The following is a 16,696-nucleotide window of genomic DNA, read 5'->3' as shown; positions in this document are numbered from 1 at the left end:
GTATCTAGATACGTGGACTATGATACGATTCAGGGACAATACGACAATACGGAACGATTTGGTGCGATTTGATGCAATACTATGCAATCTCATGCAGTTCTTAACATCTTAATTTAATGTACACATTCTAGTAGGCAATCATTCTGTTGGGTTTGTCAATGTAGCTTGGATTAATTCCATCAAATGTTTTTGGAAAGATTGGCTACATAAGTAGGACATTCAAAATCACTTCACTTGAAAAATAGATCATGGACATCTTCTAGATTCATCACAATATAAAATTGTCAGAGTGCCTACCTCGATATGTGTGTAGATATGCATTTGTGTGTGTGAATATGGGAATGTTTGTGTGTTTACATGTGAGTATGCGAGTTTATGGGAATGTGTGTGTGTGTGTGAGTGTGTGTGTCTAGAGAGAGGGGAATGGCCTCGGGGGCTGATATGAAGCCTCCTACGGTAACACAGCTGTGGTTATCCCTGGGATTTCTGAAGAAGCTCTCACTCAGGGAGTGTTTGTGTGTCTGGGTGGGGGGGTTAGGAGAGAGAGAGAGAGAGAGAAAGAAAGAATAGAGAGGAATAGAAAGAAAAAGAAGAGTCAGGACGAATGGGATAAATAGACCGGGGTTGTTTTTCCAATTTAATCTGTGTGTGTGTGTGTGCCTGTATGTGTGTCTGATAGAAGGTGTGTTAGCCTTTTATCTGCACGATGGTCTTTGCGGTATTGTAATTGTATTGTAGCTTGTGTGTGTGTGTGTGTGTGTGTGTGTGTGTGTGTGTGTGTGTGTGTGTGTGTGTGTGTGTGTGTGTGTGTGTGTGTGTGTGAATTGGTAGCTTTCACCAGGTGTGAGTGTGTGTGAGGAGAGAGGGAGTGTCTGAGTTAGCAAGTGTGTGTGTGTTTGTGTGTTTGTGTGTATATGTTTACACGACTAGTCAGCTCTGCGTTGCCCAACCCAGGGGCACAAAAGGCAGAGCCTCAGGGGGTATGCGGGAGGCTGGGGGAGGCACTGGCCCATGCAGAGCCCCTGGGGAAGGCAGCATTTGGAGAGGAAGTACGCCTGAAGTTTATTAACGCCACAGTCAGGCCCAGGGGGGGGGAAGCTCACCTCTCCAATCGAACCTTTTCTGCTTGACCCTTCCTACGCTCTGGCTCAGCAGAAGGACCGTCTGGCCTTGTGGGATATTGGTTTTATTTTGTGTGCGTGTGTGTTCTTTTTTGTTGTTGTGGGTTTTTCTTTGTTTGGTTGCCTGCTGTCGCTGTTGTCGTTACTGACAGAGATTTTCTTCCTTTTCGAGCGTCTCAAACTCTGGAATGCATAGAGAACAGTCATAATTTTTATTTATTTATTTATTTATTTATAACGAGTTGATGTCACTGCGTGACTGTGGCATAATTAAAACATCCAAACATCAACAAATCTGTCAAACTGGCGTAGCTCACGACCTAGATCATCAATCTGTCATGTCTTTGCAAGATGAGACCGAAGATGACTGTCCACTGCCAGAAAACCAGATGTGTGGTGTACCAGCTCTGAAGCTGGGCTTAATGGCTCCCAGCCTACAAGAATCCCGGACAACTATCCCAAAATAAGAGCCTCCAGTGAAAGCTCCCATGCTGTCAGTTGGGAAATCACTGATTCGGAGTGCTTCGCCCGTGGCCTGTCAAATAAATCACACTTGATTAAACCCAAATTCTTCGGCCCCTCTGACAGTTTGTTATGGTTTCCCTTTTGATCGCTCGAGGTTGCAAAATCTCCTCTGTGCCTTTTTCTTTTAATCAGCACATTTTTTTTTTGCCCATCTTTATCTTTGAAGGGGAGAAGAAGAAATATTACGGAGCCGAAGGAGTCTGTTGCTGTAAATGCTTACTCAAATCAACACTCCTTTCAGTAACACTACAAAGAGTTTAACTGGAATCGAGATCATTACGGTCTGATCATTCAGCAGATGAGACTGACACTGAAAGATGTGGCGCTGCCTGAAGCTCCGTCCAAACCCCCAATGTGAGAATGATTCTTAGCACTGCTCCCTCTAAGTGGCCTTTCTAAATTACTTGGCAGAACGCAAGCGAGGGGTCACATTGAAATCCCTCCAACTCAATTACATAGAACAGTTTAGCTGACAGCTCATTTCAACAATGTCCACTGAATGGGTTGGAACAGCTATGGCAGCACATTTTGCATTATATCATCATTTCATAATAAATTATATTTTATGAGAACTGATTTTTTGACAGTCTGATTTTGACCAATAAAGAGGATTTACTTATCAAACAAATAATTGTGTACTTAACCGGTGTCATGCTATAATATATATTTCTTTTTTTTCAAAATATTTTTACCACAACTGAAGACTTTCACACAATCAACACTTTCACAGAACTGCTGAAAACACCTTCCAGAGCTATGACGCAGCAGTGCGCCTTCCTGGGTCTGCGCCAGACTTGAGCCAAATCCTAGCCAACTTTAAGCTAATTTAAGGCTTGGTGTGCACTGTGGCTACACATCGCAGAAGTGGTTTGAACTGCTAGACCCCTAATGAACGTCGTCAGCCACAACATCCATATCACACAACAGCTTTATTTACACAAACAGCCCACTGCTTCTGCCAAACACACAAGCACCGAGCTAAACAGAGTTTTTAGTAGAGCAGTAGTGGTCTGTGGCAGCCGGCAAGGGAGCACCGTGGGAGGCTTCACATGGCACATTGGTTAAACAGGGAGGGACAGCGACTCCGAGAAAAACTGACCCTCCCACTCCTACACCCACTCGTTTCCTTACAGGAAGCCATCAGCATGGTGACGCTCCTCTCAGCATGACTGACTGACTGACTGACAACGGATCTCCCCTGGCAGTCACATCTGACAAACACAAGGCGAGGGAGGTGACTAGAGCAGCTGGGCCTTCAGATGTGAGGAGTGGGAAAAAGAGGAGTAGGAGGAGAAAGAGGAGAGTGGAACCATTTGACCCTGGCGGGCGCGATACAAGAGACCTTCCCTAAAGAGAAGAGGATGGGGGGGGAGGCACGGGTGCAAAAGGCTTTTCAATCCTCTACTAACTGGCTCAGAGGAGGATATTTCTGTACTTTATCCCTAAATTGACCAACACTAGTCTGCAGAGAATGCTGAACACAGTGAGACCCTGGGTGTGAGGGAGAGAGGAGGATAGGGTGCAGACAGGCACTGACTACTAACTTGAGTGGAGAGCCTCTAGAGCAGTTATGAGGGTTAAGGGCCTTGTCTAGAGCACTGTGGACTGTCATTCTGCTTAACGTCAGCCATAATACTTACCTGAGGGCCTTTTTGGTACTTACCCCTGCCAGCCCTCATCTTTCAGCTTCAACCACTAACCCACTGAACCAATCCTCCAGTGATACACAAAAACACAAGAAAGCTGTATTATGACATGGCGACGCAACACAATGATTCACATTGGAAAATGTGTTTGTCTTGAGAAAACTGTGCAGCGCTCCCCATGATTAAAGGCACACAGTTCTCGACACGACATAAACCTTCTGTACATTCTGTTTGTTCTGGATTCCGTTCACCATTCCGCAACGTGCTGTGGAAGGGAGACTCATTCGATAATCTAGCACCGATCTACAGTGTTTGTACAATTCTGCTGGCAATCTCCAGTTTGTACAATTCTGCTGGCGAGCTCCACAGTAATTTATGTGATGGGAAACCTCACAGACCAGACCCGGCGTTGAGTAAACAAGCTGTATTTCTGTCTGACGCTACTTCTTTTTGGTTACTTTACACAGTTACAAATTGGGCAGTTCTGACACCCCCACAACAGCATCTACACCAAGGAAAACACATCGTAGAGAACACTAAAATGGATAAACCAAAACATACTATGTGCTTGAACTAACAGTGACTTTGTCCATTGTGTTTTAGATGTTATGTCTTTGATGATCTTTATGTGTACTGTGTTTGGTAAAATGATACTGCATTGCTGATGATGTTCGGAACCCAAGATTTTCATGCTCTGCTACATCTGTTAGTGATGTGACAATAAACTTGAATTGAATTGAATTGAATCGTGTTCTTGACCCGTAGGTTCTCTGGTCTTACTGACAACACACTGAAATAAACTCACTTCCACCACGCTAAAACAAAGCAGGATTTCGAAAGAGGAGGACAAGGATGGAAGGCAACATGTGTGCAGCCCAAGGGCATGTTCTCAAGCTAGTGGCTCAAGGCGTCTCAGACAGGCTGGGATGGGATGTGTGGGTGACTGGGCGCTACAGATGGGCTTCTCCTGCCCTGCTCCAGGGGCGTACTGAACATGCTCGCAGACAGTATAAGGATCAGGTGGACACACACACACAAACAGATACACTGACACACACACACATACAAACACATGCACAGAACAGACAAACACAGACACACACACACACAGAAAGACACTGACACACACACCAACACATAAACAAACATTTCAAATGCACATACGCAAGCCCTCGGCTAATCTGGAGCACATGCTAACACTGCGGTGCTCACTCAAGGACAGGCAACAAAGCATGGAGGTGCACCCAAGACGAGGCTTCTCCTCCCTGGCTCCATGACAACCATAACAACAACCATACCCATGGGAGAGGAGAACAATGGCAACAGCACTAGTCATAACATTTGTAAACAGATGTGGAGTGTGGCGCAGGGAATAGAAACACTCCATCCAACCAGATCCCTCACAAGACCGGAAACACTCGCTATGGCAAAAGAACAGACATAAGGGAAGGTGGAGGCATAACATGTACGTGATGGAGAGGGGATGCGTCTTCAACCACAACCCCCTAATACAGCACAACCAGCCCTTAATAGAGCACAAACAGAAACAGAGTTTAAAAAAGAAGAACGGACAGGGGAAAAGAATCAGAATTGAACTACAGTTGACCATGATTCTGCGATTACTCAAATATCTATGACTAGAATTCTGTATCTATGACAAACTTCCCATCATTGAACATTGCATTACAGTGGTTGTTCTATTTAAGAATTAAGCAGCAGGAGTCACCAGATTGCTTAAATCTCCGCCCACTGTCATGGTGCTGATGCACTATTACGCAGCAGATGATAATATACTTAATCCAACAGGAAGGAAAAAGGTAGAAGCATCTTCCATTGCTCTATGGGGCTTGTCTGATTCCCATGCATGGTTCCTTCCTCCCGCTCGCTCACTTGCACTGCGATTCTGAGATGACCAACTGTGATCATTCAGCATTCGTCAGTATGTGCTCACTGTTTTTTCTGTGTGTGTTCACTATTTCATTGTGTGTGTGTGTGTGGGGGGGGGGGGGGTGGGGGGGTGGGGGGGGGGTGTCGAGTAGGAGCAGTCCTTCTGTATTTCCACTGTATTTCCCACATCTGAAAGCATCCTCATTTCAAAACAATGTAGTGAGGCGTTCATGATGAAGTCATGGGGAGGCTGACTGCCATGAGCTGGTAGGTTAAGTCCACAGAACAAGTCGCAAAAAAGAAAGGTCCCCATGACATCGCCAGGAAGTAAAGCCATTAAAGGTGTGACATGAGAACCTCATTTGAATTCATTTATTTCATTTAGATAAAAACAAGCCAATAAATCATGTTGGATCAATACAGGATGAAAGACCACCAGCCCTAAACAAACACTGGCGGTAGGAGGAACAGACCCACAACATGCCGGCCCGCGTTGCCGGCGGAGAGAATTTGTTTCTAAGCGGCGGCCGCATCTCTGCTGCTACACTTTATCTGAATGAAAATAAGCCTGGGCTGCAGATAGCATCTGTGCGTTGACGCACGTTTCCAGACGCTGCTGCGGCCACAGCCTCTGCCGCGCTCAAGCACCTGCTCGGAGCACTGCACTGTGCTCCGCCGAGACTCACGCTCTTTCCAAAACGGCAAGCCCAACCCAGCCCAGCCAGGGCCACCCAAGCCAGAGCAGGCCCGGTATCAGAGCAGGAAATATCACCGGAGACCGACCACAGCAATTATCCTCATTATTGTTTCAGCTGAGCAAGCCATACGACTGACATAATGGTACTGCCATACCCATATGAGGGAGGGAAGACCAGGCCCTCCTCCCGGAAAAAAAAAAGTACAAAAAGAAAAACGCCTATCCAAATTTTGTGTGTAACGGAACTCAGGCGCGTCCCCGTGAGGGAGGTTAGGAGGAAGAGAGAGAAAGAGGAGCAACTCCTGGTGAGTCATCTGGAATCCCACCGAGGTGATCGGCTAAAACTAACGAGCTTGTACGGCTGCGCTACCCAATTATGAATCTGCCTCCGCCTCACACGTGTTCTTCTCGTCCGGCTACGTTCGGCTTCACAAAGCACTGCGCCTCTGATTTTACACTTCTTAATTAGGAAAACAAATTAGCAGTCCAGTAGCTCAACTGGTAGAACAAGGAGATAAACACACTTAAGTGTCATTGGCAGAAGGCACAAGTACTGATTCAATTTACACCTTACTTGCAAGTTGTTTTGGGATAGAAGCGAGCACTCGATGAATGTGTGCAGACGCATCATTCAATCATATGATCCATAAGCGGTTAGCAGATACTAAATTATGAAAGGACTATTGAGGTCTCTGATGTTCCTTTCATCAATGGCAGGACACGTTATGGGGATCAATACCTCCATCTCTACCATTTAAATGACACAAAGATGTGATCGAGAGTGTTACCAATTACTCATTCCTGTGGCCCATTCAATACTCTAATCTATCTCCAGCGAGTACGGAGCCAGTGAAAAGCACTTAATATTTTTTTTCTGCAGTCAATAAGTGAAAAGCACTGATAAGGTGGGGCCGACTAATGCTTCAATTCACCACCGCCTGTCAGCGCGCAGAATTAGAGCTTTGATTGGGGGGCGGGGGGGGGGGGGGGGGGGGGACTCTGGGGGGCGGTGTTCTCTAACAGCCCTCAATTTCTGGAACAACCCTCATACACACAAACACACACACACACACACACACACACTCTCTATCCTTTCAGAAGCTAAGGCAGACTACTACACCATCTGGGGGATACACATATGTACAAATACACACACACGCACACACATATGCGCACACACGCACACACATATGCACACTAGCACACACACACACACACACACTGACACACACACACAGAACAGACAAACACACACACACACACACACACACTTCTGTCCTTTTCAGAGCTACAGCAGTCTCTGCAGCAGAATGATGCAATGCCACAGAAGATCAAATTCACCCTGGCTCCTCATTGTCTTAGAGTTTCAAAGAGTACGCGCCAGACAGGTTGGAGTGACAGGGAAAAGGGGGGCGTAAAGAAGAAAAACACTCATGTCCAGACTCTGACACAACCCCCTGTGAGATCTTAGCCATATGCCTGTGATTCTTCTCACCTTACCTTTGTACATTTTCAAATATCGAGCACTTTAAGCTATAAAGGCCACCAAGATTACAGACTGTTCAATATCACCAAAGGAGCTAAATGATACCATACTATGTGATTTATAAGTGTAGTTTTACAGGTACCTACATGACCAACATCTTCACAAAGTAGCAAAGGCAACATACACTTCCTCATACAGTCTTCTCCGCATCATGCAAGTACAGAAAGTGAAAAATGTGTTAATATGAAGGGCTAATTGGTCACCAGATACCTGAAGTATACAACATACTTTATTATAGCTGTGAAAATAAATTCCGGTCAACTTGCACAAGATGGCCAATTGGCCAAAATAATCTTTTCAGTCAACTCAGTGAGTTTAAATAAGCCGTTGCTGCCCTCTGGGGGTTGCAAGTGGAACTGCTTCCACCTCTTTGTTACTCTCCTATTTCCATGCGACTCCATTAGCGCACCAAAACGGCACAGAAAACACTGATGAAAGCTACTTAACTAACAAGGTTATGGTTACTGGCCTCAATTCATAGTTGAACCTTTATATACATCCTGTACAAATACAACTACACATATTTGCAGTGACCTAAAAAACTTCTGCCTCTGTGATGGCTTGTTATTGGTGCTTTGTCCTACATCTCCTAGTTATGAGTTATGGCAGCAATACAGGAATGCTTTGAGGCCCATGGCATCATTTATTTTCTCTCTGACAGTGAAGCTCGCGGAGGGCAGGGCCAGGCACTAGACGATGACCCATTTTCCGCTCCGTTTCCGCGACCTGGTGCTTCTTATCTTCTACGGCTAAATAAGGTAAATTACCTCTCTCCAAAGCATTCCGCTAGCCACGGTGAGGGAGCATTAATCAGGAGACTCCTTCTGGACTGGACTGCTGGGCCCTTGGCAAGTAGTAGTGTGCCCGTCGAGTGGAAATGAAAGAGGATTTTTTAAAGATGGGCAGAAAAGGGGAACAGACAGATAAGCTGAAGTCCTGGAGAGGTGTGACGTGAAGTGACCTTACAACCAGGAGTGCCGTTTCCTGAAAGTATCGATAAACCAATTTCAATAACCAATGTTAAATGATAAAGAAACTATCATTTTGAACGCTCTTTCTCTCTCCCTCTGCACAGTGGGTGCTCAATGACGCTTTCGGGAGATGCAGTCCAACACTGCAACCCAAATGCACCACCACAGGCAGTGAACCTTAAGGTGTGGACTGGAGGGGACTTTCTGCTCCAGTGCGCTCCCATCTCAAAGGCTAATCAATGTCAGGCCTGGTTGGTCCTTGGGTAGGATACCTCACTAGAGGTGCCAGGCACTGTAGGTTAGAGCATACAGGCATTCCCAAATGGCTTCGCCGGACCGCATCCTCCCATTGAGCCGCAGTACTGCAGATACTGAGTCTCTCCTAGATATTCATTATCTGAGATGTACCTGTGGGGGAACCCACATTGACCCTCACTGGTCTTCAACCTCAAACCTCAGGCCTGGGAGGAAGCTGCTCTTGTAAGAAGGTTGAAAGCCACAGACGCTGGTGGCTAGATTTACCACGTACACCCTCTAAGGTTTCAGGGAGGGCTAATTTGCTGATGTACCAAACATGAACACTTGGCAACACAACTGTTTCAGTAAATTAAAAACCTTTTGGACACTTTACAGGTTCATTCAGGTATTTGAAAGACATCTAAAACCTGCAGTGTTGTGGGTCTCCAGGAACATCACAGAGACAGTTAGACAACATTTACACCCCTTCCATCATCCCACCAAAAAGTACACACACTCTCTTTGACAGGGCATGATTGCCCCCACAACCCCACTGATAAGGTGTAAATGGTTCACTATTCATTTTTTACTCGCTTGTAAATAGAACCTGAGGCAATAACTGTGACCAACTTTTTTCCTCTGAGAGAATACTGCGAATTGGTTACACATTATTACCCAGTATTATTTGTTATTAAGGGGTTCTTTTTGTTGAATTCAGCATCATTCTCCTCACGTTCTTCTGCTGTCGATCTGTGTTTGTGCTCAGACACACTGGGGTTTGTATACAGCCCTGGCTCCATTAAAGTCCCTTGGATAGAGCCATACACTACTCAAGCCAATCAACACATTGCTTCAGGTGCAGGGAGGGGAGGGGTGAAATTTGATTGGCTGTTGAGCTCAAACCTTTCGCCAGAAATAAGGACTGTACCTTTAAAAGAGGGGCTTGTGATTTTTCATATATATATAAATAGATAGAGATAGATAGATAGAGATAGATAGATAGATAGATAGCTAGATAGATAGATAGATAGATAGATAGATAGATAGATAGATAGATAGATAGATAGATAGATAGATAGATAGATATAGATAGATATAGATAGATAGATAGATATAGATAGATATAGATAGATAGATAGATAGATAGATAGATAGATAGATATAGATAAATATAATCAAGGACTTCGTCTTTATGTTCTGAATCTTAAGTCGCCCGGCTCACCTCTGGTTGAACATTCCTCTGAAGTTGTAGTTGGCTCTGTAGTTGGGCATGGGCTTGGGGTCCAGAGGTCTGTAGATGGCAGGCTCTCCTCTCTTCATGGCCAGGCCGTTGAGCTCGACAGTGGGGGTGATGCTGCCTGCGAGACGCCACACTTTAAATCACAGGAGAGCATCCTGACACTGATATGGCACACAGCAACACACTTCACACCCTACAAAACTAATGGAAAATACTATTCACTGAAAATGTACTCTCTGTGCACTACAAGACTACATAGGTAAAAACTAAAACTCAAGTTTGCACCATTGTTGACTTGATCACATCATTTCAATCTACCCTACGATGGCCTATCACGGTTCTATCCAGGATCTTGCTGGATTCTGTCCAAGCATATACTAGTGTTCAAGAGGTAGGCTAATAAAAACGTTGTAAACCAGTATGGACCACATTATGCTACTTTAGGTAGTTGAACGCATCTGCTAAGGCACCACACGTACATACATCATGTACACGTGAATAATTGTCCTGTGCCAGGAAGCACTGGTTAGCATTAGCCCATTAAGCATGTGTGTTTTACCCACAGACCACAGGGTTTATGCGTAGCTACCATACTCTCCAGCCTCATTAAGCAATGATTAAAGGCAATCTGGAGCACCTGCTTTCTCGTCTTTGAACACTTATAATGACTCAGCTGGTTTTCCTTAAAGAGGGTCTGCTGCTCTCAACCTGTCAGCTGTCTTAGCGGTTCCCATGGTTTCAGTGGAACCCCAGACACAGGTTAGCGAAATTGGGCCAACAGAGACAACACAGGTTCTTTAAGAACCAAAACACAATACTCAATGCTGACTTCTGTATGATCAGACCTCTTCTGATTGCTTGACCCACCCTGACCCTTCCAGTAAAGAATACCATGCCAATTCAAACTTGGGTTGTGGTTTTCCAACATTGGTTTGCTACCGTAAACTAGACCAGATGTTATTCAATAGACGTTTCCACCACAATCACTATCTTCGTGCTTCCATCCTTCATTTTTAATCATTACTGTGACTTTAACTCAAGAATCACTGTAGAAAACTAAAGTGTAGGCTATTAAATGCTTTTCAAGTAGCATGGCTGTCATTCAGCGTAGCCATCACTCATACTAAAACTACACCACAGTGTTAACAATTATTCTGTCAGCTGTTTCCAATATATGAAAAGTAGTAGAGAAAGGCTGAAACAGCTTAGTTTCATTTCTCCCGCTATCCAGGGGTTTGGGGTTTAATTTATCCCGCTATCCAGGGGTTTGGGTTTTCCTAAAAGTGTTTTAAAAACTACCATCATTAAATGACCGAGAGACTATCATTATGAACACTTCCTCCATGGTAACCATGGTGGTTGCTGAACAACGCTTCCAGTAAATGCATTCCTTCTTTATCTAAACAACACACGACAGGTAATACGCGGCCTGCCACCTGACTCCCCTCATCCCCATGTATAAGTCAACAGTATATAGAAAATGAGCCACTAAATAACACATTTGGACATCAGAAAACAACCTAAATACAGATTCTTAGATACCCCCTTCCCCTTACACACCCTACACCACTGAAAAGCTCTGCATGCAGGCACAAAGAGCTTAAATCACAGTGTATTTGCTGTGGCATGTGTGCTCATCTGTCACACTGGTCAGATACCTACCTCTGGTTCCAACAAGGTCGCCTTGGTCAGATTCTACAGGTGAAAAGTAAACATTAGAGGTGCCCTGAGGGTCAGGTGATACAATGTTGACCAAAAGGCACACTGTTCCCTAGTTTTGGGAACACTACTTACTTGAGACAGCCAAAAATAAAAGCCAGAAACCCAAAACCAAGGAAACTGAATGAGTGAAGGGCTTACCTGGGTTACTATCGGTATCGATTTTGGGGGAGCGGGGCGGGGGCCGAGGCAGGGTGCTCTCGATCAGGGATTTAGAGGCTGTGCAGTGCTGGGCCTTCTTGATGCTGGTTCCCTCGGCCTCCCATACCTGCTCCCCCAGTGTCAGCTGCACAGTGAAGATCTGCAGGTGGAGGAGAGGAAAGGAGAGGAGAGGAAAGGAGAGGAGAGGAGAGGGGATGAGAGGAGAAAAGAAGAGATGACGAGAGGAGAGGAGAAGAGAGGAGAAGAGGGGAGGAGAGGAGAGGGGATGAGAGGAGAAAAGAAGAGATAAGAGGAGTGTAAAGGAGAGGAGAGGAGAGGAGAAGAGAAGAGAGCATTAAGTTAGGAACACCGAGGGAGAGAGTTGTGGCTGATTCTAGAACAGCAACAGTAAATGGAGCACCGCTAAGCATCCTTCAACAAACCCTAAGCATATGCGTTCATTTAAATGCCTTGTTATTCTTGCCATTCAGATCTCTTCACAATAACTTGAAAGCACTGACTACTGTTACTACTGACTACTACATTAATCAGCAGTTCTCCCTGCATCCTGCTGTGTCTGAAGAGGGGCATGCAAACATAACACACTGACACCCACCTTTACCACGAGAATTGCAATCATTGCTCTGTTATTGTGTCACCCAAACAGAACACACTTAAACAAGAACACACTGTATTTTTGGCGTCTGAAATGAAGAGGTCCATAATAATGGACTGAGCTGTGGGTCCTAGGGTACTCTGCACTTAACACTGGATGTGAATGAAGCACATTGTACGGAACATTGTATGCATCCTTTTGAGTCTGTTTCTTTTATTAAAATCATTTTCCTAAACTCTGAAGAAAAAATAGAAATTATGATTTCTATGACCCAGGTCACTTCTCATAGAAGTCTCTGGCAGAGGCTTAAATTGATATTGCATACCGCATAAAAGCCTTTTGGATTAAAAACCCAATCCGCAATCTCACAAAAAAAGACAGCATTTCTGTTTTATGTACTCTGAACTATAATCACTTCCTAAATCTTCACCCATTAATCCCTCTTCTCTTAGGAAACAGTCTGCTACCCACTGACATATTTACATTTTAGTGCACATTTATTCATTTGCCAGGAGCTTTTATCCAAAGCACCACGCAAGCGAGGTCGAATTTCCACCCAAGCCAGGGCTTCTTGGAAGCGAAAAAAAAATCATGTTTGAATTGCTGGAACCCCCTACGGCTAACCTGATTTAAATGAGAAAGTGCTCATCTGCACTTAACAGAAAGGCAGATGGCTCAGACGGCATACCTTGGCATGTGCAGGGCCCCGCTCGTTCAGGAGCTTGTACTGTGGTTGGATCCTGTTGAAACGGGCTAACTCATTCACCAGACACATAGGAGTTTTCTCTTTGGGGTTTGCCATGTTATCCTGGGGAGGACCTGGAACCACGAATGAGCAGGGAATACGTTACTATTATACACCGATGTTCAATGGTAATGATACCATCATAAACATCACAAAATGAGAAAGATGATGGATAACCTCCCTGTGCTAAATTTGCCAATTATTTTGTGGCAAATAGCATTTCAAATGCAAAAATACAAGCCATTTCACCTCTAAAAGGTGTTCTATCTATCACTAAGGTCTTCTTGATGGCATTATTCTGAACACCACACAGCTCCTCTAATGTCTACTATGCCTGTGGTATGTGGTGCATGTCTGGGTGATGATGGTGAGTCTATGAGTGGTATACGTCCATACTGTACCATACTGTACAGTACAGTACAGTGTATCTGAAAGACCAGAATAGTGTTTACAAATAAAAAAGTACTCTTAGGGCCCTAATTTCATTGGGCATAGGGCAAAAAGCAAAGTGTGAATAGAGCTAATTTAAAAAAACTTTGCAAAACCATTTTACTAATTTAAAACCATGAGCAAGATCGCAAACATGGTTGGGTCAGTGCAATGCTCCCACATACCACACAGCTTTAGTACATGCGCAACGGACTTTGCTTGTTGCTCCTTGCCCATCAATGACATTAGTGACCACAGACTGTTATCAACTACAATACAAATACCACAACACTGTCAAGCATAAATATCTGAATGTCTTGAATGATGCTTACAAATAAAAACAGTAATATATGACTTTCATCAATGAAAAAATGTATAATGCAACACAAACTGGTCACTGTGTGGGTAGACAGCACAGCCATGACAACACGGCTGTGGTGCCGGTGGGGGCTGTGGTGCCGGAGGGGGCAGCAGCTACCTGGTGGATTTGCCGACACAGTAGAATCCACAAAGCCAGCGGCTGGGCTGGGGCAGGCGGGCGTCGGGGCTGGCACTGTGCCGTTGATGGAGGGGGGCGGCTGCAGACTCAGAGCTCCTGTGCTGGGCATGGCCGCTATGGGCACCACGGGGGACAGGCCAGGCCCAGTCAAGGGGGCTGCAGTCTGCACTTTCACTTGAGCCATGCTCTATATCTGAACACACACACATAGAGATGCATACAGGCACACACAAAGACACACACAGACACACACAGCATTGAAGGTTCAGGTTAGACCTCAGTTTGGTTCAGCTGTATATTCAATTTAATATTATCCGTTTTGGGTTGAAAGGAAAGATTTTTTTCACAGAGCACTTTATTTTTCCTGCATGTGACAAAGAGTGTGATCCACTTCAGTTGGGTATGTCTCATATTACACTGATTTATACATTCACCAGGCATATACTACAATAATATGACTATTGTAGACACAATAGACAACATGTAAGAATATAACCCAAATAAAACAGGACAACAATATACACTGACGGCATTACTAGACACATTCCTATTCCTTTCGAGCATATGATTTTTGTGTGTCTGTGGAATTAGTATCTCTCTTTCTTTAGTAGACACTCTGGTAGAAAACAGTCTGTGGAGAGACTGGGGGGCTGGACATACACAACACCAGTCCATGCTGAGGAGCTTTGATCTGACTGTCATCGCTACTGCTAAACTGGCAAATAGGCTCACCCTGCCCTGAGAGAGTGCAGCCAGGCAGGAGGACACATCAGTTACAGGCCACAGGCGCACTCTGGCAACCAGACCTGCTCTCGGATGCTAGGCATGGGAGTGAATAACCTTACAGAGGGGACCAGTGGTGCGTGTCCTTGTGTGGCCATGCTCGCATGTTTTCCTCATTGGTATCTCTAACCCAGATTTCAGAGAGCCTACAATGCAGAACTCATTCTGACATCCAGAAAATACAGTTTGCTTGGCAAAATAATGTGGTGACATTAACACAGGAAATGTACATACTCACAATGACATGTTAAATATAACTGACTGATCACACCAGTTATTCAGAAATACCCTTAAAACACCACACCTAGAGAACAGCAGATTGTGGTACTGTGGTGAGATGTTTCATATTGTTTATCTTAAACTCAAACTGAGTAAAGACCAACTGATCCAGATCCCTGGAATATCAGGTTATCTAAAGGGGGTCAACACCTACTCAACAGCAGATTGTGAACTGAAATAATTGAACCTACATTTAAGAGTGGCATGGGTTTAAAGACTTGAGGAATTCAGATATAATCAGGCCCTTTGATGTTCGTTTTCCTTTACAAACTATACAAACATTACCTTAATTATTAAAACATACATTATGTATTCGATTCAAACGACTGTCACCAAAATATTAGTGTAACACAGTCACTGTCCATTTCTAGCTGCTTGAGCCTATACAATTGGTTTAGCTTTGATGGCGAGACATTCTCTTCTGACATCTCCTCGGATGACATTTGCACTGGAACAACGCTGGCACTTATTCAAGGCATCCTGACTCGTGTACTGGTATTACGGAGTCATTGTGCAAAATAGCAAACTGATGTCATTCGTTTAGTGAGCTGGTTGCATCTTGCAATGCCCATACATACAAACAAACAGCTAGTTAGATCTGCTAGCTAGCTTGCTAACTGTCACGTCGAAATTGACAGAGTAGACTCTTTACATTTGTCACAGGAGAGACGAGAGCTTATGTTTGCAAACGCATTGTGGCATGACGTATGGAAGACATTACGTGAATAATGTTGTCATGCTGTTTTTACAATCTTGGCTACTGTGTCAGTTCACCGGTGTGCAACTCCACTAATGCCTGTGCAGACATCATGGCTGCACAGTTAGCTAAAGCTAGCTAGCAAAGCAGCCCCCTCGCATCTCAAACATCAGATGGATTCTCGATGCAACACGCAGGACTACTACATCACGTCGACAACACTAAAACATACCGAACTTGTTATGGGCCACCGTGCACTCTGATCTACATTGGGGGAACTTATATTTAATTGTAATTTTTTACCTTAGTCCAGGGCCAGACCCCTGCTACACCTCCAACATTGGCAAACACTAAAGAGAACTGATGGAACTGGGGACAGACCACATTATCAATATCTCTCTTGCGCATTACTTCAAACTCTGGAGTTTAATCTAACAGTGAAACAAATGGACAGTTCACAAACGAGCAGCTTATTTTGGTTAAAAAACTAAAAAACTGTGGCGGAGCTAGCTTGTCTGGCTCTAAATACAGCAAAGATATGACTGGCACCCACTCCCCGTGTTCGTATGGTACAGTCCTGCTTCCTGAAAGGAGCAACTGGTCAAGTGGTTAGTTGTCCTCGGTATGTTTACATTAGTTACCACTATGCTCAGCTGTGCAGAACTATGTAATTCTGCCTTCTACCTTGTTTTTCAAATCCTATTCCATGCATGGCATTAACCCTTGATTTGCAATCAAAGCAATGTCGAGTTAAATGTAAATTATTTTCTGGTATCTAATTTAATATCTCTGTACAGATACATTTTACCAATGAATGATTACCTTCTCATGCCTTATGTAAAGTTATACTGACGGGGGAAATTCAAGATCAGGCTAAACAGAGAAATTATAGAGCTATATAACACCATAGCAGCATGA

General features: G+C 44.4%; 1 protein-coding gene across 4 annotated transcripts in view; it reads right to left on the bottom strand.

The window, feature by feature from the left end:
- Positions 1–16,696, bottom strand: part of stau2 (staufen double-stranded RNA binding protein 2) — a 98,221-nt gene that overhangs the window by 77,837 nt on the left and 3,688 nt on the right. For 3 of the 4 annotated variants that reach the window (XM_080855033.1, XM_080855035.1, XM_080855036.1), the window contains exons 1-6: positions 16,082–16,127; positions 13,999–14,212; positions 13,035–13,165; positions 11,731–11,890; positions 11,533–11,565; positions 9,853–9,988 (exon numbers count right to left, since the gene is read on the bottom strand). In XM_080855033.1, coding sequence (XP_080711159.1) covers positions 9,853–9,988; positions 11,533–11,565; positions 11,731–11,890; positions 13,035–13,165; positions 13,999–14,203 — 665 coding nt within the window. In that variant the 5' untranslated portion in view covers positions 14,204–14,212; positions 16,082–16,127. Of the gene's footprint in view, positions 1–9,852; positions 9,989–11,532; positions 11,566–11,730; positions 11,891–13,034; positions 13,166–13,998; positions 14,213–16,081; positions 16,128–16,696 lie in introns of those variants that run through there. The other variant, XM_080855034.1, reaches the window with a different exon arrangement.

The sequence above is a fragment of the Sprattus sprattus genome, assembly GCF_963457725.1.
Source record: "Sprattus sprattus genome assembly, chromosome: 17".
NCBI lineage: Eukaryota > Metazoa > Chordata > Actinopteri > Clupeiformes > Clupeidae > Sprattus > Sprattus sprattus.
This window is presented reverse-complemented; position numbering and strand designations above follow the sequence as displayed.